The sequence below is a fragment of the Pleurodeles waltl genome, chromosome 3_1, assembly GCF_031143425.1.
Source record: "Pleurodeles waltl isolate 20211129_DDA chromosome 3_1, aPleWal1.hap1.20221129, whole genome shotgun sequence".
Taxonomy (NCBI): Eukaryota; Metazoa; Chordata; class Amphibia; order Caudata; family Salamandridae; genus Pleurodeles; species Pleurodeles waltl.
In genome coordinates this window covers 1632307594-1632332642 of record NC_090440.1, presented here as the reverse complement: position 1 = coordinate 1632332642, position 25049 = coordinate 1632307594, and the positions used below count along the sequence as shown (strand labels likewise).

At 44.6% G+C, this 25049-nt stretch overlaps 1 protein-coding gene and 1 non-coding gene across 5 annotated transcripts in view; both read right to left on the bottom strand.

Annotated features, from left to right (window-relative positions):
• The window catches only part of UBR3 (ubiquitin protein ligase E3 component n-recognin 3), a 1605611-nt gene that overhangs the window by 1432977 nt on the left and 147585 nt on the right, over positions 1-25049 (bottom strand). For all 4 annotated transcript variants that reach the window (XM_069225311.1, XM_069225312.1, XM_069225313.1 and 1 more), the window contains exon 3: positions 1640-1798. In XM_069225311.1, coding sequence (XP_069081412.1) covers positions 1640-1798 — 159 coding nt within the window. The remainder of the gene's footprint in view (positions 1-1639; positions 1799-25049) is intronic.
• LOC138286220 (U5 spliceosomal RNA) lies at positions 21210-21325 on the bottom strand. Its single transcript, XR_011201884.1, has one exon. It is a non-coding gene; the product is annotated as a U5 spliceosomal RNA (small nuclear RNA).

The window sequence follows — 25049 nt, the reverse complement described above, 5'->3', positions numbered from 1 at the left end:
CTTTAAAGAAAGTTTAAAAGCTTAGTTTATTTTATATGGTGTTGAATAACCATTAGCAGGGTACCCAACTGCAAGTGATGGGAGTCCCAGAGGAGCTAGATCAAAATGAGTATTGGGTTTGCATACCTGTTGGTCCTCCAGCCAGAAGCAGCAGAGAATAAGGTCAAGAGGCCTTATACACTCACCACCAGCTATCAGATATCCGTCAGTGGCCCTAGAGAGACAGTAATGGTGGGGGTGACCACAATGGATTGAAGGAATCAATTCCTGTGTTAAGCCATTAAACCTAAATAAGTGAAAGTGTGGGACAGGAGACTCCTATTCTTTCCCCGACTTACCCTCCGCTAGATTGGTGGGAAACAAGTCCTTACTGGGCATTAATCAGTAGCGGACATCTAGAGGACTTTGGGCCACCATGAAGTAGCACGTAGAACTGGCAGTAATTTGTAAGGGCAACAAATATATGTTCATGATGAAGGCAATCATGCATAATCTGTGCCATAAATGTGAATACTTTTGTTTCAATATTGTTGGTTACCTGGTGTTTGTTGAGGAAGGGGTGACTACGTTTGTCCCCTTCGGCGGAGCAGGCTCAATGATAGCTTCTCTGCAAAGGTTGGGTGTGAAGTGGCAAAGTGTAACTTGGACCCTTGCATTCTTCTAGACATGTTTCTCAGTTTTCCCCCTTTCCCTTTGACTATTAGCAGTCTTGGTGGTTTTATTTTTGCATTTCTAAATCTAAGGTCAGGATGTAACTTTAGGCTTAGTTGGGGTTGTACCACCAGCCCAGTTGGATTGTAGGTGGGGTTCTGTGTTAATTGCGACACCAAATCATGACAGTTAATCCAGAAAAAAGTTTCAGTCCCAGAAACAGACACTGCTAATTCATAGAAACTGAAGATTGACGACAGATGAGATGGAAGACTAGGTACTGTACCTCTTAGTTTATTTATCTGATAGTTTCTATTATAATAAAGGACTGGCCCTCATTGTTAAGGCAGTTACTGTTTGAACCTAACTTGCCAGAGGACTCAACAAACTCTTGATTAGACTGTATAAAACGTAAGTAGCATACACAGGACAGTTATCATATGAATTCACTGATTCATTGGCCGGCATTATCAGCTAGATTGCGGCTGAGAGGCCTAAGTGACAGTGAAAACGTTTAAAGAGCACGGCATCACACTGCTTTGCATTTCATTTGATCAGAGTGGCTTCTAATGTTTAATACAAACGTTAAAGGTAAGTTAGCGCTCTTAGATTTTTCTTTTTCCAGTAAATAAAGTAATGTCAGGTAAAAATACTGTGTTCCTTGTGATTTGAGTTATTAGCCTGTAAAATGGTAGTTCAAGAAGACGCCAAGGTGAGGAAACTATGAAGTAAAAACACATCTGGAGTGAAATATTTAGCTAGGTGTTAAATGGAATAACAAACACATTTTAGACTAACTGGTAGACAGTTTACATAGAAAGTAAATTTTTAATTCTGGATTATTTACCAATAAGCAAGCATCGGGCAAGGTTTGCTTGCTGTGCTGCAGGGATTACCCCATCAAATTACAATGTCAGCATTGTATTTGCCTTGCAGATTAATTTTCTTTGTACAGTGAAACTCGGGCTTTGAAAAAAAAAGTACTCACCAGAACAAAGGTCTTTGTAGAACTGTTGGTTGGTCAAAATCTGGGTAAGAACAGTTCGCATAGCGCCTCCCATTTTTGTCAATTCCTCGAGAAAAGAAATATGTGGATCCAGTGTCTGAAGAATTTTATTTAGGTCTTTTTCCGATGGTACATCTGCTGCTACAAAGAAAAATAATTGGATTCAATAATAAACACTGATAGTAAATCACAACTGGCTGACTACACTTGTAAGTGGCACACCATCATTTGATCTCTAGGCTCCCAACACATTAATTCATATTATCAACTCTGTCAACGTTGAACACTGAATTTAGAGCTGAATGACACAGATTATCAATAAAATGGATTAATGAGCATATGTTCTCTACATTTATGAACCCCTTAACGGCTGACGTTTTTTCACCCCTGATACGGAGTCCCCATGTTGATGCGTGCAGCACTTTGCGATTAGGATTGATACCTTTTTCCCATGAAATTAATTCAGGCCAAGCTTGTTAAATGTTTTCCCTGCATCTTGGGATTCTAAATGAATCCAAGGTTTGGGGATACTCATGGAGGGAACTGAGCAAGTAGCCAATATATAGGAACATTTGGGATTTTGTTGAAAAATGGTAAAAGAAAAAGATTTGTGCAAGTAAATATATATATATTTGTTTTCTAAAAAAGGCATCAAAAGAGGATTTCTGTACTCATATCACCACATCTTTCCTAGCTTTCAGGAAGAAGCAGAGTTGTTAAATAGAACCAAACACTTTTGCCACAGTGGTTGCCTTTTTTAGCTGGTAATCCATGTTTCCTATTCTATATATTTTTTTTTATATTCCAACATACTTGCAGTTTTCAGGTGTGAAGCCCAGTGGTGAACCCAGAAAGTTAAACATTTCTGGGTACCAGACATTATTCTGAAATCCGCAAAGCTTAATTTCTGTAGTTTGTTCATGGATTTCCCAAAGAAACTAGTTGTTGAATTAAAAAATAATGACAATAAGTAGTTAAAAAAAAAAACTGGTGAAGTTTCCATCTGTAACTGTTTTACCCTAATGGCCCATTTTACAAAAGTAGCTTAACAATGCATCAGTCAAACCCTTCTGGTCGCAGAGATATAGGCCCTCATTATGACCCTGGTGGTTTGAAGACCGATAGGACCACAGTGACGGCCTCACCACTGACGGGCAGGCGGTGAAGACCACCACATTATGAGTGTGGCCGTTTGGCCTCTGGCCAAACCACCACATCCCGCTTGTACTGCCAGGGCAGTAGGACAGCCGGGCCAGAAGACAGCACCTCCGGACCGGCTATCCACTGAAGACCGCAGCGGTTTAATGAGTCGGCTTTCCGCCAGGGTTTCCGCTGTGGTAGCACCTCCATGAAAACCCTGGTGGAAATTCCTTTCCTTTCACTGGCAGACGACTCCCCCAAACCCTCTCTACAATTACAATACCCCCACCCCCTCTTTCATGTCTGCACCCCCTCCCCCAACCCTACCGTCCCCCGGACGCACACACACACGCACCCCACACACACTCATTCACCAACACTTACATACATGCATTCACCAACAAGCATACATACACGCATTCACCAACACTTACATACACATATTCACTCACACGCATACATACTCATTCATTCGGGAACAGGCATTTCGACCGCCGGCAGCGCCTCGTCATCAGGACACTGCTACGCTGTATTACTGCTCATAATACGGCCCCCGGTGAAAGCACCTCTGCGTCCCTGACCGCCAGCACAACTGAAGGATTTCAGCCCAAATTTTGGCGGAAATCCTTCAGTACTCATAATATGGGGGTCGGAAGATTCTGGCGTCCGCGGCTTCGGCCGAAGTCGTAATTAGGGCCATAGTGTTTATGGTTGTTTAAAACATGTGATACCCAGAGCCAACAACTGAGCAGCAGCTTTTGAAAGTTATCCTTTGTGTACCAACCATGCAACTATTCATATGGTAAAGCCTAATGAATGGAAAGTGGATATGAGGGCAACCTTTGCATTTTTTAAACGTGCACAAGATACTGAATTTAGGATTAATGGTTATATGTAAAATTCTATATTTGGGGTAACCCATAATATCTTATGTTTCAGAAAGAATTTTGCAAAATGTGTTCTTGCACTGGCTCACATCTGAAAGTCAAAAAATGGAGAGAGCTCCAAATGTTATTAACAAATATTCTACTGCTCTGTGTTTGCACACAACTCCTGATAAAAATGGTATCCCTTTTGTGTAGTTGAGTTCTACAAATGGAAAGACACCAAAACACAACATGGAGAAATTCATCTTCTGGCATGGAAAACAATGAATTATTGCGATGTGGGGTGTTGCAGAATTTGGGCCCAGGCTTCAGCACACTCAGAGAAACCTACCAAACTCAGATATTTTTCAAAACTAGACATCCAGAGGAGTTCAAGGTGGTATGTGTCCTGCTTGAATTCACCTATGTTTTCTTACCTAGGATGCCCTGAAAACCTCAAATCTTGGTTACAATCACACAGTTTCCTCACATTTCTGTTAAGGAAAGTTCTGGAACCTACAGGTTTCAACAAAATTCCTACCACCCACTATTCCCACACTTCTCATGATAAAAACAGCACACACTTGTGTGAATGGCCCGGCGCCTGCAACAGAAAATGCCCACAGACGCCATGTGGAAACAAACAAGTTACTTACATTCAGCAGCGCACTTTAAAGTGGATACTCTAACCGCAGTCTAGCCCCAAGACCGGATCTTAAGTTGTTTTTCAAATCAATGCTCATGCATTCCACCAAGTGGGGGTGTTTATCTTTGCACCCAGTGACACACCACCCCGTTACTGGCAGAGTGGTTATGCATATAATTGCCACCCTTGTGCTCTGATGTCAATTCCTTTCTTTAAGTGCCTTAGGGCGCCGATTTGGAGCTCCAGTTCTGAATGTCATTTTTCCCACAACTTCAAAGCTTTCTTTTGAGGTTCCTAGTCCCAGAATGGATTTCTTAGTTGGTCCTGATGCACACTGTATTTCCTGAGGAATCGTTAATCCTGTCGCAAATCATGGCCTTCAAAGAGGCCACATCACGAATATTCAGTGGCGGTTAAGCTCTCTCAGAGCCTTCAGGCCTCAAAAAGCCATAGTGCCACCAGTTTGGGTACAGCTGGCGAGTTCCTTCTTCGTGCAGTTTGTCCACATGTGACCAGCTATCAGCCCATACTGACTCCAGAACAGATTTCCACTCCAGTCTTATGATTCACTTCGGTGCAAACTCCACCAGCATGAAAGAGTGATCTGGTGACTATGCCCATGTCAGACCAAAAGCCGATAACAGCCCAAGCTTGACCAATGTCATGCTATAAAATTACAAAAGCACAACTGGCCGCCATGGAGTTAGACTTTAACCTTGTATCTCAATCACACTGCAACAACCAGCAGAGTCTTCATTATCTTTAGGTGTGACCTGATCCTGTGCCAGAGTACTATGCACCACAAGATATTTGATGAAGATCGTGGTGATGGTGAGGAGGATAATGATGGCAGTACTGAAGGGGATGGTTTGGTCTACCCCCTAATTTTTCTGATGATGCCTTATACCTTAAGTTACAGAATGCTAATGGGTTTGCTACCTATCCTGAGACAAAGCTCGACTCGCCACATGGGACACCAACAGAAGTAACCGCCTCATTAGCATTAGTGGCTCAGAAGGTAGCAGAGGTACTGGAGTTACAGCTGCCTTCTACTGTGACTACAAGAAATGTTTTGACAGAAATTCTGCCACATGGGTCAGCAACACCCGAGACTTCATTACATTTATTGATTTCCTATTAGACAGTCTGATGGCTACTTGGTCGGAACCATGTTCTTGGCAACCTATGAATAGACACGTGGCCAGCCATTATAGACTGATGCCTTGTGACCTAGATTTTCTCACCAAGCTGCAGAGTGCCTCTTTGGGCAGGCTTTGACGAGTGAAGTGAATCCACATCCATTTCAACTGCTCGCACGGATAGACAATCCACGTGGTTCCCAATTTGGACCTGTGAGGTCACTGAAGCCTCCTCTGGGGGGTCCGGGACTGCTTAGAAAATTATATAACATTAACAGATGAGGTCCCCAGTTTTCAGTAATGACCCAGTAGGTGGTCCCAGGATTCCAATAATAATTCAGTGGGGGTCCCCGAGTTCCAGTACTGATAAAGTGGGGGTACGCAGATGCCAAAATGTTGGGAACCACTGCTTTAGTCAAAGGCATGTTTGCTTCCATCAGTCTTGCACTGCAATTAGTGATACAGGCAAAGCTGTCAGACATCTTTTTGTTTGTTTTGTATTTAGCCCACCAACGCCTTGCAGTACACACTATAAAAATTTTATTTGTCAGGCCTTTCTACTTTTGACCGACCGCCCTTGTTCAAATCACCGTTATGATGAGGTTTCTTAAAGATTAGACATATATTCCCTCCTGCGTCATTTGTGAAGCCACACTGAAGGGCCTTGATTTGGTTTTGACGTTCGTCATGTGTATGCCTTTCAAGCAGATGCATAGCTGCTCGCAGAGTCTCCCGACTCAGATGAAGCCATGTTGATGCATGAGTGAATTACAGGCATTTTCACAGCAACTTCACTACACCACCTTCTTCCAGGACAATCTGGCGCTTAGGACTCAAATAGCCTCCTCACACAAAATTTCTGAATCCCTTTCTTTTTTGGCCAACACATCACTTTATCAGCTTTCTTTGCTCCCTCTGGTCTTTTTAAAGATGTGGAGAGGCTAGAGTAGTTGGACCCCAAAAGAGCTTTAGCTTTTACAATGACTGCAAGGACCATTGAGTGGATAATCAGTTTTTTTGTGGAGTTTTCTGGAGAAAAGCAAGGAAAAACTGCACAGAAAGGGACCATGTCAAAGTGGAGACTTCTCAACATTAAGATCAGCTACACAATGGCCAAGAACCAGCTCGAACCCATTTCGCCATGGGTAAGGCTTCTACCACTGCATTTGCACACACAGTGTGTGTTCCTGACATATGCTAGGCTGCAACATGGCATCAGTGTATACTTTCACAAATCACTACTTCTTTTACGCTGAGCTCTGGAGGAAAGGACACTTTGCCCACATGGTCATGCAAGTTTTCTTGGTCTGAACCCACTCCAGAGACCCTCCATCTTGGGGAGGTACATCTTTCACATCTATTCTTGGGTGAGGAATCACCAGCTAGGACTATACATCGTAAGAACCTAGTAACTTAACTTTGGTAATCTTTCAGGTGGACGCTCCATCTAACTGCAGATTCCCAACTGCCCTGCCTCCTCCTTGTTCTATGGAGTGACATCCTTTGAACTTCTAAAAAAGTTAGTATTCAGCAACAATTGTTCATGCACATGCATCTGTTGTCACGGTAAAAGCTAAGATTAGAAACTGAAGTCAACACGCAAGGGTGGCACCGCTTTGCTACAATATTTCCAGGGTGGTGTGAAGTCAACACAGAGCCATGTGTCACCAGTTAGAGCACATAGGAGCACTGGTCTGAAAAAAACCTCCAGATCCAGTCTACTACATGAAGAATATTCTCAGGGGAGAAATCTGCTGTTTGATGTAGTATCCACCAGAAGAACAAGTTACTTACCTTCGGTAAAGCCCTTTCTGGTGGATACACTAGCTACCTGTGGATTCCTCACCTAATGAATTCTCCCAATGAGCCAGCATTCGACGGAAATTTTCTTCCCAGCTCTGCACGTCGACGAGGACGTCACAAGTGCCCGACTCCCACGCGACGCAGTCTGACGTCATCGAGGCAATAAGAGGTCCTCGCAGGCATGCTGACGTCAGTTTTCACCATTTGTGTACGTGCCTTCAAGGCGGACAGGTGACTACCGACAATACATACTCGACATGAATACAGTCAAATATAAAACATAACCTTTAATCAAATATAAACATTAAAATATCAAATATATTTATATATGTGTGTGTGTATATATATATATATATACACACATACACACACATATATATACACACACACATAAACACATATGTACATGTATCTACATATACCATCAAACATATATACACCTCCTTATATACATACCCACCCTAGGATATCTTGGTAAGACCAACCAGGCAATGGGGGGGCGGGTGGAACCATGAGAAATCCACAGGTAGCTAGTGTATCTACCAGAAAAGGCGTTACCGAAGGTAAGTAACTTGACCTTCTGATGGATACAACTACCTATGTGTTCCTCACCTGATAAATAGAGTCCCAAAGCAGTACTGCACTCGGTGGCGGGTGCCTGAATGGTCACACTAAGAAATCCTGCAGCACGGACTGTGCAAAATGGCCATCCCTTCTAACCTCTGAATCCAAGCAATAATGCTTCGCAAAAGTATGGAGAGAAGCCCAAGTTGCTGCCTTACAAATATCAGCCACAGGAACACCTCTAGACAAAGCCCTCTAAGCCCTGGTGGAATGGGCTCTAATTCCAACAGGAGGAACCTTCTTTGCCAAGGAATAACAAATTTTTATGCAAAGAATGACCCGCTTGGATAGTGTTCTTTTGTGGACCGCCTTGCCCTTCCTCTTCCCCACGTAGCCGATGAAGAGCTTTTCTTCCACTCGGAATTCTCTTGTTCTGTCAACGTAGAAGCTTAAAGCTCTTTTAGGGTCAAGCCAATGGAGTCTCTCCTCCTCTTTCGATGGATGGGGAGGAGGATAAAAGGATGAGAGCGTAATAGACTGCCCTAAATGGAAGGGTGTAACAACCTTCGGTAGGAAAACCGCCCTGGTCCTCAGCACCACTTTGTCCGCATGGAAAGAAGTGAAAGGGGGTTTAACGCTAAGCGCTTGAAGTTCACTCACTCGCCTAGCCGATGTGATGGCTATAAGAAAAACAGTTTTTAACACTAACAACCTTAAGGGGCATGAATGTAAAGGTTCAAACAGTGAACCCGTCAAGAATCTGAGTACTAAATTCAGATCCCATTGAGGCATAATAAAAGGAGAGGGAGGGAACTTATTAGTAAGAACTTTTAAGCACCTTACAACTATAGGGGATTTAAACAAAGAGGGTTGATCAGGAAAGCACAGAAAGGCCGACAAATAGCCCTCAACAGTCGCAACTGCACAACCCCTCTGCGACAAGGACAACGCAAATAATAAAATGTCCGACAAATGGGCCCATAAAGGATCAATTTGTTTCGCTCCACACCAGGCTACACATTTTGCCCATCGACTAGCATAGATTGATTTGGTGGAGTGTCGCCTGGCCGATAAAATAACGTCCACCACTTCCAGCGGGAGAGAAAAGGAACTCAGATTGCCCCGTTCAATCTCCAGGCATGCAGGTGCAGACTCTGGAGGTGGGGGTGTAGAACCTGCCTTTGCGACTGCGAGAAGAGGTCTGCCCTGTGAGGGAGACGGAGCGGAGGGCACAGTGAGAGTTGGAGAAGATCCACTCCCTTCGTGGCCAATCCGAAGCTATTAAAATGACTTGTGCCCGGTCTTGGCGAATCTTCCTCAGAACCCGAGAAATTAAGGGTATGGGGGGAAACGCATAAAGCAATTGGCCATGCCAGGGCATCTGAAACACGTCCCCCAATGCCCCTTGCCCTGGATACTGGAGGCTGCAGTACGACGGGCAGTGCGCGCTCTCCCGAGTGGCAAAGAAGTCTACCTGAGGAAATCCCCACATCCGGAAGCTGTAAAGGATCAGATCTGGATGGAGACGCCACTCGTGATCGACTGAGAAGTGCCGACTGAGACTGTCTGCACGTACGTTTTGAACTCCGGCCAGATGGTTTGCTAATACACAAACCTGATGGTCCTGTGCCCAGGACCAAAGCCATAGAGCTTCTCTGCAGAGAAGGTACGACCCTACTCCTCCCTGTTTGTTGATGTACCACATTGCGGTAGTGTTGTCCGTCAGAACCTGGACCGACTGACCACAAAGGAAGGGAAGGAAGACCTTGAGAGCTAAACGTATCGCCCGCAATTCCAACAGATTGATGTGAAACATCTGTTCCACTGGAGACCAACGTCCTTTGAGCTCCAGGCCCCCCAGTTGAGCTCCCCACCCCAGAGTGGAAGCATCCGTTAGCACCGTGGTTACCAGAGGCAGCAGTGAAAACGGCCTTCCTTTGGAAAGATTGCCGTCCACAGCCCACCATCGTAGAACCGCTGCAGTGTCTCTGGAGATCTTTATTGACTCCTCGAGATCCCCTTTGTGTTCAAACCACTATCTGCGCAGGCACCACTGAAGAGCCCTCATGTGCCAGCGTGTATGAGTGACCAACAGAATGCATGAGGCCAACAGACCGTGCAGACTAAGGACCTTGAGGACTGGAATGATCGCTCCACTTTGAAACATTGGAATAAACGCCTGAATGTCCTGAATCCACTGAGGCGGGGGAAAGACCCGATTCAACGTTGTGTCCAGAACTGCCCCTATGAACAGGAGGCGTTGAGAGGGCTCCAGGTGAGATTTGAGCACATTTACTGAAAAGCCCTGATCGAACAACAACTGGGTTGTCACTTGCAGGTGAAGCAACACGACCTCTGGAGACTTGGCCTTGATCAACCAATCGTCCAGGTAAGGGAATACCGCTATCCCCTTCCTCCTGAGATGCGCTGCAACCACCGCCATCACCTTCGTGAAGACTCAAGGCGCAGAAGTAAGACCAAAAGGGAGGACCACAAACTGATAGTGTTGAAACCCCACCACAAACCAGAGATACTTCCTGTGCGACTTGAGAATAGTGAAAGTAAGCATCCTGCAAGTCGACAGACACCATCCAATCTTCTTTGTTCAACGCCAAAAGCACCTGCGCTAGGGTCAGCATTTTGAACTTGTCCTGCTTGAGGAACCAGTTCAAAACCCTCAGGTCCAGGGATAGGCCTCAACCGACCATCCTTCTTGGGGATCAGGAAATATCTTGAATAACAACCTGAACCCTTTCCTGCTCTGGGACCAACTCCACTGCACCTTTTGATAATAGGGTCTGAACTTCCTGTTGCAACAACAGGTCTTCTGTGCAAAAGGAGGGACGGGGAGGGATGGAAGGGAGAAACTCCCGAAAGGGAAGTGCATAACCTTTTTCCACAATATTGATGACCGCGGAATCCGATGTGATCAGCTTCCACATGCGGAGAAAATGAAACAACCTTCCCCCTACAGGAGAAGTATGGGATGGAATGGACGGAGGACTAAGGCTGCTTTCCCTGTTGCACCCCCTGCCCCCGAAGGAAGAGGAAAGGCAGGGTGCTGCTGGGTGACTCCTCTGGTTCAAACTCTACCCCTCCCTCTAAATGACCTACAGGGAAGCATAGATGGTTGTTGGCCTGCAGGCTGGAGTCTCCCACGAAAGGAAGAGCCTTGTCCAAACCCCCTGAACCTTCTGAATGATCTGAACGGGGGTTGTGGTTGAAGCCTGAAAACCTAGGGACTTTGCCTTAGAGCGCTTCAAGGAGAGCAGGCTAAGTCAGCTTTTGAACCAAATAGCTTGTCTCCATCAAATGGCAAGTCTAAAAGAGTTGTTTGCACATCAGATGAAAAACCAGACGATCTCAGCCAAGCATGTCTCCTGGTTGCAATGGATATCACCATCACTCTGGCCACCGAATCTGCAGTATCTAACCTGACTGAATGACCTGAGTTGCTGCCGCTTGTGCATCAGCCAAAAGACCCCCCATGTCCTGGGGCAAATCTGGCATCTCAGCCTTAGTCGCATCCATCAAGGCATGGATATATCTTCCTAAAACACAAGTGGCGTTAGCAGACTTCAGGGCCATACTGCAAGATGAAAAGATCTTCTTGGCCGACTGCTCCATCCTTTCCAACTCCCTGTCTGATGGTGCCCCGGGGAACGAACCAGGAGCTGAGCGTAAGGAGCAGGATGCCTGAACCACCAGACTCTCTGGAGTCGGATGCCTAGAGAGGAAGCCCGGGTCCCCAGGAGCCACTCTATCTCCTCGCCACTGATCTGCTAACTGCAGTTGAAGACACTGGTTTCCTCCAAACCTCAAGAATCGGTTCAGTGAGAGCCTCATTAAAAGGCAGGAGCGGCTCTGCAGCGGCCAAAGCCGGATGTAACACCTCTGTGAGGATATTGGTTTTCACCTCAGCTGCAGGTAACGGGAGATCTAAAAAGTCTGCTGCCTTCCTCACCACTGAGTGGAATGAAGCAGCTTCCTCAGTAAGCTCACCTGGAGAAGCTAGGGCCCACTCTGGGGAAGTATTGAGACCGCTGGCAGAGTCCAAACCCTGAAAGTCCCCCAGGGGCTCTGCAATCTCACCTTCCTCTAGGAGCTGCTTCTGATACTCCTGCTCCTCCAATAGTCTTCGAGCCTTCCTCCTCGAGTGCAACCTGGCCTCTATCCTCGGCGTCGATAAAGAATTAGCCGATGCCCTCGGCTGACGCTGATCTTCGGATTCCTCCGATGCCTGATCCATCGGCGCCATGCAAAGACAAGCCCTCTTCGCCAGCGTCAATTAGAGTTGTGGCAAAGTCAACGGTGCCACCGGATCAGCTGAAACCACCAGCGTCGAAGGTCTTCTCGGCGACGTCAAAGGCACCGGTGTAGGACCAGCACCTTCCACTCGGCAGAAGGGCATAAAAGGCGTCGGCTTGTATGGAGCCGGAACGCCAGACCAAAAGCTAATGGACCTGAGGGACCAGCCAGTGCACCGCCAGGAGCCATGGAGCTGAAGATGCTGTACATCGCATTTAAGAATGCGCCTGATCTGCACCCGGAGCCTGGAAAGCAGGATGCCCCTGCGGTGTCAGCGCTGACTGCGACGTTGGCACTGGATCCGGCACCTCTGACTGTGCAAGCAACAAGGCAGGACTGGCGAGGCTCGTCCACTTCAAAAACCAACGGCGTCGGAGAAGCCTTAGGACTTTGAGGCTGTGGTGTCACTGTCAGGCTGACCTCCCACGTCGTACGATGCCGAGCAGATGGAGATCTCGAATGAGATCGGGCTTTCCCCGAACAACGTCGGGAATCATGCCAACGCCGAGAGTCATGACGACGCCCTCTCTTATGTGAAGATTTCAAATAAGACCTCCGATGTCGGAGCTTTTCCTTCTTCTTTGATTTAGCCCAAAACAGCTTGGCTTCACACTCTTAACGCCTTTGGGTTCATCTGTTGACACGAACCACAGTCTTCCACGTCATGCTCGGAGCTCAAGCACCATAAACAGTCATTATGCGGGTCCGTCACAGACATATGGCCCCCGCACACCTTACAAGGCTGAAGCCGGACTTCCGTGGTGGAGACATTTTTACTACAAAGTATCTCTTTCTGAGAAACAGTAGCTCCCCAAGAGCCAGGAGAAAAAAACGTTACTCGAAGGCACGGGAAAAAAAGGAACTGACGTCAGCACGCCGGCGAGGACCTCTTATTGCCTTGATGATGTCAGATGGCATCGCGTGGGAGTCGGGCAATTGTGACGTCCTGGTCGACGTGCACAGCTGGGAAGAAAACTTCTGTCGAATGCTGGCACATTGGGAGAATTCATTAGGTGAGGAATCCACAGATAGTTGTATCCATCAGAAAAAGTGTTAACAAAAGGTAAATAATTTGTTTGTCTCCATGTTAATTTGTTGGGGCTGTTCCTATTACGGGGGCAGCAGAACATAAGAGAGGAATTATCTTTCATCAGGAAATAAGTGGGAATGGCGGGTGGGAGGAATCGCTGGCTCTCAACAGGAATGACAGGAAATTGTGTGATTTTTGCAAAAGTTAGCAGTTTGCAAGACATTCCAGATAAAAAAGGTAGAGGGATCCATACAAAAATCACACCAACCTGGACTCTCCTGCTTGTCTATATTTCAGAAAAGTCTGGGTTTGGTAGGTTTCCCTGGTTGCAGAAGACCTCGAACCAGAAGAGTGCCCAATTTCAGCTTTGCAAGTGAGAGGAAATTTGTATTTATCCCCACACTGCCAACCGCTATGTCAAAACTACACTAACTTGCGCCCCCATCATCAACAGTTTTCTCATCAATAACTTCACTGAAATGTTGCAGTGATATTATCAATGATATCATAGAAGATGTCATGAGTGATGTCATATATGGGTTAATTAGCAGTGCATGGCAAGGGAGCAAGTTATAGTTACCTTAGGGCATGAATTATAGTTACTTGAGATAACTGATGAATTTCTATGGTACTGTTTGTGTAAAATCTGAACCTAACTATAACGTTCCTGTCACCTTTGTTTTTTTCTATGAATGTCTATGTTTTTTTATTTGATATTTCCTAACTATAACATCCCTGTAACCTGGGTGTGGGAGTGGTTGTGCGGGTGCGTAAGTAGGTGTGTGATGAGTGAGTGTGGCTGGCTATGTGGGTCTGTGAATGATTGTGCTGGTGGCTACGTGGGTGTGTTATTTAAGTGTGTGAGAGGTTGTGTGGGTCTGAGAGTGGGAGTGTGGGTCTATGAGCAGGCGCATGAGTGACTGTATGGGTGTGTGGGTGTCTAATTGAGTATTAGTGTGTGTGAGTAGGTGTGTGGATTTCTGAGTGGGTGTATGTCTCTCTTTGTAAATGTAATTGGGGTTTGGCTCCGCGGATCCACCTGAACTCGGGAGGATCCGTGTGGATCTGCGGATCCTTGTGTGCTTAAAACAATATTTTCTTGCTCTTGAGGGTTCCTCATAGACCCCTCTATTAGTCCCATATGGCCAGTGTACCTCTACCTTGACACCTTCTATCACTTTTAAATGTTATTATCCCCGCTGGCATCTGAGGCCCATTGAACAAAATGGTGGCCACAACTTTCCTCTCAGATTGTGGTCAGCCACTCATGGCATTGCTGTTAGCACGTGGATCCGCAAATCCACCAGGATCTGAAGCATAACTTGTGGTTTTTAGGCAAGGGTTGATTAAGTGATTTCCATTGGATCGCAGGAGGTTTATTGGGCTGGATTCGAACTTTATTCACCAGTTTCAAAGTCGGCCGTCAGACCGTGGCATGATATAAACATATATATTTTAGAATGTCACTTACGCAGTGTACATCTGTTCGTGGCATGTAGTGCACATTCAAATGCTGTGCATATATCGCCATCTAGTGTTGGCTTGGAGTGTTACAAGTTGTTTTTCTTCGAAGAAGCTTTTTTCAAGTCACGAGATCGAGTGACTACTCTTCTCGGTGACTCGGTGATAGGGCGCATGGGCATCGAATCCTTTGTTAGATTGTTTTTTCTCAGGAGGGTTAAGTAAGGAGTGAAGAATTGTATATGTACAAATATATACAGTAAGTAAAGAATAAGTACATGCAACATATATACATATCTACATAATAAAGTGCTACAACGGCTACAGGGTTCCGGGGAGAAGGGAGGGTGCATGCGAATCTGCAGCACTACATGCCACGAACAGATATACCCTTGATAAGTGACATTTTCCGTTCAATGGCATGTGTATCAGCAGCTACACATGCTGTGCATAGACTGAAAAGCAGCCCCTCTCCTAAGTAAGCAGTGGCTAGCCTGTAGGAGTTGAAGTAGTTTGAAATAGTGTTTTAAACTCTGCTTGTCCAACATCTGCTTGTTGTCGAGATAACACATCCACACAGTAGGGTTTAGTAAATGTGTGTGGTGTGGACCATGTGGCTCCTTTGCATATGTCTGCCATTGGTATATTTCCTAAGAAAGCCATTGTAGCTCCTTTCTTTCTAGTAGAATGAGCTTTAGCAGTTACTAATAGTTGCCTACTAGCTTTAAGATAGCAAGTTTGAATACACTTTACTATCCATCAGGCCAATCCTTGTTTGGAAATAGGAGTACCCTTATGAGGCTGTTGGAAAGCCACAAAAAGTTGTTTAGATTTTCTAAAGTCTTTCGTTCTGTCTATATAATACATAAGAGCTCTTTTGAGATCTAGAGTGTGGAGAGCTCTTTCAGCAACTGAATCTGGCTGTGGAAAGAAGACTGGCAATTCCACTGACTAACATGAAAAGGTGAAACCGCTTTGGGTAAAAAGTTTGGATTTGTCTTAAATACTATTTTGTGTTTGTGTACTTGGAAGAAGGGTTCTTCTAAAGTGAATGCTTGAATTTCACTTACTCTTCTTAAGGAAGTAATTGGTACCAGGAAAGCAACCTTCCATGAGAGAAATTAAAGAGCACAAGAATGCATGGGTTCAAATGGTAGACCCATAAGTCTTGTGAGCACAAGTTAAGATTCCATGCAGGAGCTGGTGGAGCTGTAGGTGGAATAACTATTTTAAGACCTTCCATAAAAGCTTTTATGACAGGAATTCTAAACAGAGAGGTATGTTGTCTGTTTTGGAGGTAGGCTGATATTGCTGTTCAATTTTAATAGATAAAGATGCAATATGTGTTTTCTGTAAATGAAGCAAATAACATACAATACCCTGTATTGATGCTTTAAGTGGATCAATGTTTTTAGGTTGCCAGTAATCTACAAAATGTTTCCATTTATTTGTGTAGAACTGCCTGGTTGTAGGTTTACATGCTTGTTTTAGAATGTCCAAACATTCTGATGGAAGCTGTAGGTATCCACATTCTATGACCTCAGGAGCCAAATCACCAGGTTGAGCATACTGAGATTGGGATGCCTGATCTTACCCTTGTTTTGAGTCAAAAGCTCTTGTCTATTTGGGAGCTTGTGATGAGGTACTACTGACAGATCCAATAGTGCTGTGTACCAGTGTTGACGTGCCCACGTGGGGGAAATGAGTATCACAGTGAGGAAAGTGTGACAGATATTGTTAACCAGAACGGAATTAATGGGAGAGGGGGAAACACGTAAGCAAATATCCCTAACGAATTGATCCATAGAGCATTGCCCTTGGGTTGAAGGTATCTGGACGCAATGTTTTGGCATTTTGTGTTTTTGCTTGTTGCGAAAAGGACTATGTTTGGTGTTCCCCACATCTGAAAGCAATATTGAATTACTTGTGGGTGAATCTCCCATTCGTGTATTTTTTGCTGCGTCCTGCTCAAGAGGTCTGCTAGCTGGTTGTGTATCCCTGGGATGTATTCCGCTAGCAGGTGAATGTGATTGTCAATTGCCCATTTCCAAATTGTTTATGCTAGAAGAGACAATCGAGATATGTGCCCCCCCTCCCTTGTTTTTGCAGATAATGCATTGTTGTCATGTTGACTGTCCTTATTAAGACTGTTTTGTGTATGATCTGTGGTTGGAATGCTTTGATGGCTAAGAACACTGCCAGCAATTCCAAGTGGTTTATGTGGTAAGTTTGCTGGACTGAGTCCCATTCCCCCTGTATTGTAAGATAGTAGACATGGGCTACCCATACTGTCATTGATGCATGTGTAGTGATTATGATCTGTGGCACAGGGTCTTGGAATGGCCACCCTTTTGATAAGTTGGTGTGATTCCACCATTGCAGAGATTTGTAAGTTTGGAGGTCCAACAACACTAGATCCTGTAGTTGACCCTGTGCCTGAGACCATTGTTGCAAGAGACACTGTTGCAGTGGTCTCATGTTTAGATGTGCATTGGGCACTATTGCTATGCATGATGTCATCATTCCCATAGCCTCATGACAAACCTTACTGTGTAAGTTTGATTGACCTGTAACTGGGATATGAGAGTGTGAAACGCTTGGATTTGTTGTGGATTTGGGTAGGCTAATGTTGACTGAGTGTTCAGAATTGCTCCTAGATAAGGTTAAATCCGTGCTGGCTGAAGGCGAGATTTCTGGTAATTGATCGTGAAGCCTAATTTGTGTACGGTATCTGTTGTGTACTGTGTGTGCTGTTGACAGTTTCGAATGGAGCTGGCATTTTTTTCCAGTCATCTAGATAAGGGAAGACATGTATGTACTGTCTTCCGAGGATGCCAAAAGTACTGCTAGACATTTTGTGAAAACCCTTGGTGCTGCTGTTATTCCAAAGGGTAGTACTTTGAATTGATAGTGCTTGACTGCTATCACAAACCTTTAATACTTGTGGTGTGCTGGATGTCTAGGAATGTGGAAGTAAGCATCCTTTAGATCTAATGCTGTCATGTAGTCTTATTTTGTAACAAGGGAATGAGACTGAGAATTGGTCTGAGAGTACCATCCTTTTTGGTATGAGGAAGTATAGAGAATATACCGCTGTCCCTTGTTGACTGATGGGAACCATTTCTATTGCACCTTTGAGTAGAAGAGATTCTGCCTCTTGTTTTATCAGAGCAATGGGTTCGAGAGAAAGCCTGTGTGAGCGGGGTGGAACGTTTGGTGGACTGGAGATAAGTTCTAGGCAATAACCACTGCGGATAACTGACAGTACCCATTGATTTGATGTAATTTGTTGCAATGACGGAAATATTGCAGTATTTCTCCCACAGGAGATGTATGCTGTTTGGGGATGCAGGGAAAGTCACTGATTTGATGAGATGGAGGCACCTCTTGCGACAGGGGATTTACCTCTGAATGAGAAAGTGTGTCCTCTATAAGAGCCCCTGAAAGATCCCCTGGAATAATGTTGTTGTCCCTGTTTTTGTTGGGACGTAGAGGCCTCTGGAGTTTGTGGCTTAAACCCTGCTCTAAATTGAGGTTTGCAAAATGAGCAATGAAAAAGTTGTATGAAGGGCTCCATAGCCTTTGCTGTCTCAGGGTCCTTTTTTAATTTGTCAATGGTTGTATCCACCTCCAGTCCAAAGAGTTGCTGCTTATTAAAAGTCATGTTAAGGACTGCTTGTTATATTTCAGGCTTGAAGCCTAAGGACCTCAACCAAGCAGGTCTCCTTATTGTGACGCTAGTGGTTATTCCCCTAGCTGCCGCATCAGCTACGTCTAGTGCTGATCAGATCTGTTGATTAGCAATGGCTTGTCCTTCTTCCACTACTTGTGCTATTTTCTGTTGTTCCTTTGGGAGGTATTGCAGGAACTCCTGCATCTTATCCCAATGTGCCCTGTCACACCTGGCTAAAAGAGCTTTGGAGTCAGCAATTCTCCACTGATTTGCAGCCCGGGTTTTAACCCTTTTGCCTGCTGCATATAATTTGCAGCTTTCTTTATCAGGGGGAGCATCCCCTGTGGACTGGCTATTTGCCTGTTTTTCAGCTGCACTGACTACAATGGAATCTGGCAGTAAGTGCTATGAAATAAAGACTGGATCAGTTGGTGCCACTTTATAGTTTTTATTTATTCTAGGTGTTAATACCCTGGCTTGCTCTGGTTTTTTGAAAATGTAATTGGCATGCTTTAACATACCCGGTAACATTGGCAAACATTGATATTGTTTGTGAGTTGAGGAAAGAGTGTTAAATAGAAAATCCTCTTCTATTGGCTCAGAGTGCATCTGTACACTGTGATAGTCAGCTGCTCTGGAAATGACCTGATTGTAGGCTGTGGTATCTTCAGTTGGAGACGGTCTTGTGGGATACAAATCAGGATCACTGGGTGGGATTGGGTCAGAGTCATACATATCCCATGGATCCATGTTGTAAATACTATCATCCATATAGTCCCCATGTGAAAAAGCATGATAGTGTAGGTGAAGTTGGAGGTGGCGGAGAAGAGGGAAGATAAGGCGAATGCAGTGAAGAAAGCTGTACAGGCTTTGGCTTCTCGTTATGTTTAAAGATTTTTGCCGGTGAAAGGCCAGTATCCAAACTCTCTTGGAATGCTAGTTTTCTCTTTGTAACTGGAGGAGGAGAGGCAATAATCTTTCCAGTCTCTTTCTGGTTTTGAATCCTCCTTTGTGTTGTCCATGACCTCAATAATGGGTCTAATGTCTGTTTTATCCGCCTCCTGTTGTGAAGATGAAACCTGTTTTCTGCCCCCTAATGATTGCTCCAAAAGCTTGGCAGCAGCATGCTTCACACTGGCCGAAAAAGTGGTCTGTTCGGTAAGGGAAAGTATTTTCGGCTCCGAAGAGTGGCTTTGATGTTTTGACTCCGAAAAGGAGCGTGGATGTTTCAGCTCCAATGTGGTATGAAGCTGTCTCGGTTCCAAAGTGGAAGCCTCCATCTTTCGACTCGATGCCGAAACAGGCGTGACAGTCTGTTCGTGGGAGTGAGTCTTGGCCTTTTTCAGCGCCGAACCCGAAGTTCGGTCAACAATCTGTTGTTTTCAGGACGAACCATGGCCAGCAAGCAGTGGTAGACCCAAGGCCCTCTATGAGTTCTTTGTTTTTGATGAGAAGGGGCTGGTATACTCACGTACTGCACCGCATGGAGTACCTGATTGTCCTCATCTAAATCCTGGTCAGAGTCAGAGTCTTGAATGGAGACGGCAGTCTGTGCCTGTTCCTCACCAAAGATGTTGGGCGTTTGTTCAGTGGACTTCGACACCATCTCGAACAGCCTTGCTCTTCAATCTTGTAAGGTCTTCTTTGATCGAAAGGACTGACACGCCTCCCAGGTCTCTTCTTTGTGGTCGGGAGAAAGTCAGAGGTTGCACACCAAATGCTGATCAGTATAGGGGAACTTGGAGTGGTACTGAGGACAGAATCGAAATTGAGTCCGATCCATAAGCCTATGACGCAGTAGGCCCAAAAGGCCCCAGAAGAGCGCAGGCACCCAAAAGTGCGTCTAATCAATCTAGACACTACAATAGGATCAAGTGTAGTCAGAAACGCGATAGTAAACGATACCGACGTTAAGCAAAAGTAAAGAGAAGTTCAGATAATACCAAACCGAAAGTACCGGAGCGAGAGGGAACATGTCCGAACACGTCGGCGGAAAGAAAACAATCTAACAAAGGACTCAATGCCCATGCGCACTATAACAGAGAGGAGGAGTCACTCAATCTCGTGACTCAAAAAAAGCTTCTTAGAAGAAAAACAACTTGGAACACTCCGAGCCCAACACTAGATGGCGATATATGCACAGCATGTTTATCTGCAGCTTTTGTAAATGTATACTTTACCACATCTTCATAATTAAGTCACAGAGGGGATTTTAATAAAATCTCAATAATCAATGAGAAAGGAGAAGTGAGAGCCGATCAAGAAATAAAACCGAGACTGGATACAGTTACGTGTTTGATTTACCAACTGATCCTTCCTCACATTTTGTTATATATCACTGCTTCCCAAACGGTAGTGAATCCATTCGGATGATATGGAGATCTTCGTGCAGCATGCATCATTCTTATATGTCATATAACCAGTGCTTAATTTGTGCTTCTTGTTTTCGGTGCTGAGCACCAGCACTTATTTTTTAGGGCCAGGGCTTATTCTTCTGTTTCAAGCATTTGCTGCGTGGAAAAGACACATATGGGAAAGACGGAAGAAGGGAAAAACGAAAAAGCGTCACAAAGGGATAAAGTAGAAAGCTGCAAGAGTGTTCTGAAGGGGCAGGGAGTGGCTTTATATGGATTGAAGAGGCCCGAGATGGCTTCAGATTACGCATGCTTCAGTATTTTGTGTTCCCACATTTAATTGCAGCAGCCGCATGTTTAAGACGAGGGCTGTGGGCACTGGCACATTTTTATTTACAAATTAAGCACTGCATATAACAGGGCTATAGGTTAGCCGCGTCACAGTAACAATCACTCTTCAAAAGCGTGCGAACAGATAACAAAAGAATGTTGCTGCACTTTAGAAACCAGCAAATAAATAATTAATCCGTTTACAATATAGTTATACTTTTGTTTACTAAACTAGGATAACCCTGCACTAGGCAGGGCTTTCAAAAATTGAGTGAAACTCTTAAATATTTCTCTCCACAGAAATCCCTAGTAAAAGGCGAAAGATTTATTCGGTTTGAAGAGAAATTAGAGTACACGTTTCATGGCTGCCGCCTTTGGTCCAAGGAAACACCGTTACACAGACTTTCAGGGTGATTTAGTTCATCTTAGAAAACCAATTTATAATAATTGTTGTAATGCGGTACACTGATAAAATACTTGTTGCAACAAAAGGAAACAACAGGAGCACTCAGAAGTGACATAGAATTAAGGGTATGTAAATTTAGCCGTATGGCACGTGACAGGAAAGGCTTCACCACAATAATTTCCCTGCTCAAGCCGTAATGTCGGCTCCTTCTACTCTGCACATTTTGAGTGGTGCCTCACACAGGCTTTTATGAGGACCGGTGGCACCCAAGAAGAGGATTTCTATATGCCTAGGTCACAGCATGCTCGCTGGCTTGTTGCTACTCTGTCTGAGACAATGAATGAGCAAGTGCATTTTGTACGTGAAGCCGATAAGGCTGCAACAGCTGCTGTAACAAAACAAGTATTGGCAAAGAGGAATGAGCTAGAGCTATTAGCGTTGTAAATTCCTAACTGGACTTTTCTAGCCACATAATTTTAAAATGAAAAGTAAAACAGTTGACATAAGCGAGCCGTGACCGCCATGAGCGCATAGTAGAGACACAAAAGGAACAATAAGTTCGCTTGCAGTCAAACGTATCAGCAAAAGTTCAATTAACCATGTAACAGGATTGATGGCCACGGCGGTAACAAAACTGCCCCAAGGAGGGACAAACTTGAAGCATTTACCTATGATAACAAATGATTTCAGAAAGGCAAGCCCATGAACGAGTGATAGTGATGGGTGTGCTCTGGGCAAGGTTAAAAGCCCACAGATAGATTACAACAGGCCAGAGCGCTTGTGTGCCCGACAGAAAAAGCACTCTTTCGAGGCCAAGATCTAGCTTTCTGCCAAATGTGGTGTGTAATTCTGTTCAGCAGTTCATGTGTAGTGATGTCTAAAATCCCTATGGGAAACTGCACAGGGAAAACGTGTTTTGGGACACCCACTTTTTCATGGTCCCGCTTCATTGATAGAACAGGCTGTGTCACTAACGTTACAATACTTGTGCCAGTTTTTTAAGAAACCTCTGCCATATCGTGTTGTGCTGGGTGATGCTCTTACTCACGCAGTGGAGCACCATTTTGAAACATTGGTTTTAAAATGCAGGTGGGATCACAATCATAGAAAACATACTTCATTGTTTACTATAATTGTGATTAAAACATCCACACTATCTACCAACACTAAGTGTTCATAAATATTAAAAATAAAAATGTACAAAACGACTTCACTTAAAAAAGTAATTTGTGTAATACATACTCTCAATAACTGGTAATTATCTCAACGTCTTACCAAAACCGAACATGCCTTAACTGCATTGCTTGATCACATTATACACTTCATTTATGTTGTATTCAGAGTATATGATCACAAATTAACCCTATCTCCAGAAAGCAGTATGCATGCAATTCCAGTTCTGCATATTTGTATTAATGTATGTTATTAATTAAGGACTTAGTCAATTTACCGCAAATAATGTATTCAAGTTCTGCTCTAGCAGGCTTATAAGACTATCATAATATATTGGTGTATACTCCCGACTGGCAATGTTTATCTCATGCTTACAAAAGTATTGACAATGAAAACCTGCCCAAGTGGTCAATCAGTATGACTCAAATCCCACAAACAAAAATCCTCTATGGGGATTATATGTCGCTCCAAAGTCACATTCAAAGTGGAACAGAGTTGACGCTGAGCTGCGTGACACCACCTACCCTGCGCTTGAGGAATTTGTTGAAATTTTTTTAACAATCCAATCTGGCACCTGGGGATATTTGCAAGGTGAGTAATCTGCAGCATCCAACAGACTCTGAACACAAGACAAGCACTTAGCTCACATTTAGACTTTGATTTAAAAACAAAAATGCATTTGATTTAAAAAAACAAAACAAAAAAAAACAGAAAGAAATGTCTTTTTTAGTAATGAGAATGACCCACTGACGTCCTAAGCACTATAGAGGTAGTACTGAGAAGTCCACAGGACCTCCTTAGCACCATAATAGTTAATTTCAGCATTTACTTACACTGTTAAAAATGTCACCATAGGAACACCTCCTACTGCTTGGCTATGCAAAACACTGAAGTATACAAAAGAAAAAAGGTAATTGGTGTGATGATTTAAAAAGGTAAGGACCAAATGAAACGTCCACTGCACTATAATAAAGGAACATGAAAAACATATGAAAGCCCTTTAAGAAAGACATCAAAATGTGTTAACTGACTAAAGAGGACTGATCAGGCCTCTTAGACCTGGCATCTTTGGGTGTGTTTCCCCTGTCTTTTTGCCTTCTTACCTCCTGTTTTTATGGTATGCTGGACTCTGTTTTTGCTGGTTTATTGTCTCTGCACACTTTACCACTGCTGATCAGTGCTAAAGTGCAAGTGTTCCCTATGTAAATTTTATTGGTGATTGTTTATCCATGACTGACATATTTGGTTTATTAATAAGTCCCTAGTACAGTGCACTGTGTGTGCCCAGGGCCTGCAAATCAAAGGCTACAAGTGGGCCTGCAGCGCTGATTGTGCCACCCACATGAGTAGCCCTATAAACATGTCTCAGACCTGCTAGGACATGTACTGACGACTCATGTGTTTACATGTCTTGGCAGTGAAATACTGCCAAAATTGTTTTTCACTATTGCAAGGCCTATCTATCCCATAGGCCAACATGGGGACTCTCTTTATATATCTTTTAAGTACAGTTTCCCATTGGGAACAGATAGAGATATGGGGTTTGGGGCCTCTGAAATCAGAATTTAAAAATACATATTTTAGTAAAGTTGGTTTTTAGATTGTCAGTTTGAAACTGCCACTTGATTAACCATTCTGTGCCTCTGCCTGCTTCTGTATTCCCTGTCTGGGTCAGACTGGCAGTTTCACTGTTGTGAATTCCCTCTAGACAGTGGCACAAAGGGTGCTGGGGGGTAGCCTGCAAATCCTGATGAGTCTCCTGGGCTAGAGTGGGCAGGGAGGAGCTGACAACTACACCTGAAAGGGCTGAGCCTGCCCTCCCACAATGCAGTCTCCAACTCCCCTGGTGTGTATCTGGGGCTAGGCCTAGGCAGGGCAGGATCTTGCCAACAACTTTCCTTTGAAGTTTGCCTACTTTGAAGGCAGAAAGGGGTATAAGGAGTGGACCCAAAATCCAAGACTTTTAAAACACTTCTGGATCAAGAGGAACCTCTGCCAAGGAGAAGAGCTGATGAGCTGGAGGAGGAATACTGCCTCTTTGCTGTGTGTGCTTTGCTGGGTTGGCCTGCAGTTGCTGCTTCTGCCTTAAAGAGGGCAAAGACTGGACTTTGATGTGTATCCTGCTTGTGAAGTTTCTCCAAGGGCTTAGAGTAGTAGAGCTTGCCTCCTGTTGGAAGTCTCAGGGATATCAAAGATGTCAGTTTCATTGGACTACAGCACTGGGAACTGCAACAGAAGAAAAAACACAGCGATGCAGTCAACGACACCACTGACTGCACTGTGACCTGTGGGCTCCGCACTCTGCATTGCCTTGCTCACACCGCAGCCTCGGCATCCCCAATGCCGCCGCTCCACACCGACACGAATGCCGCTGCCTGCACCATGGCCTGTGGTCACCGCTAATGAGGTACATGAAGCTGTATCCCTCACTGCAGCCCCGGTTCACCCACGCCAGCGCCATCGACTCCAGCGTCACACGCCCAGGTGTGCAACGCGATC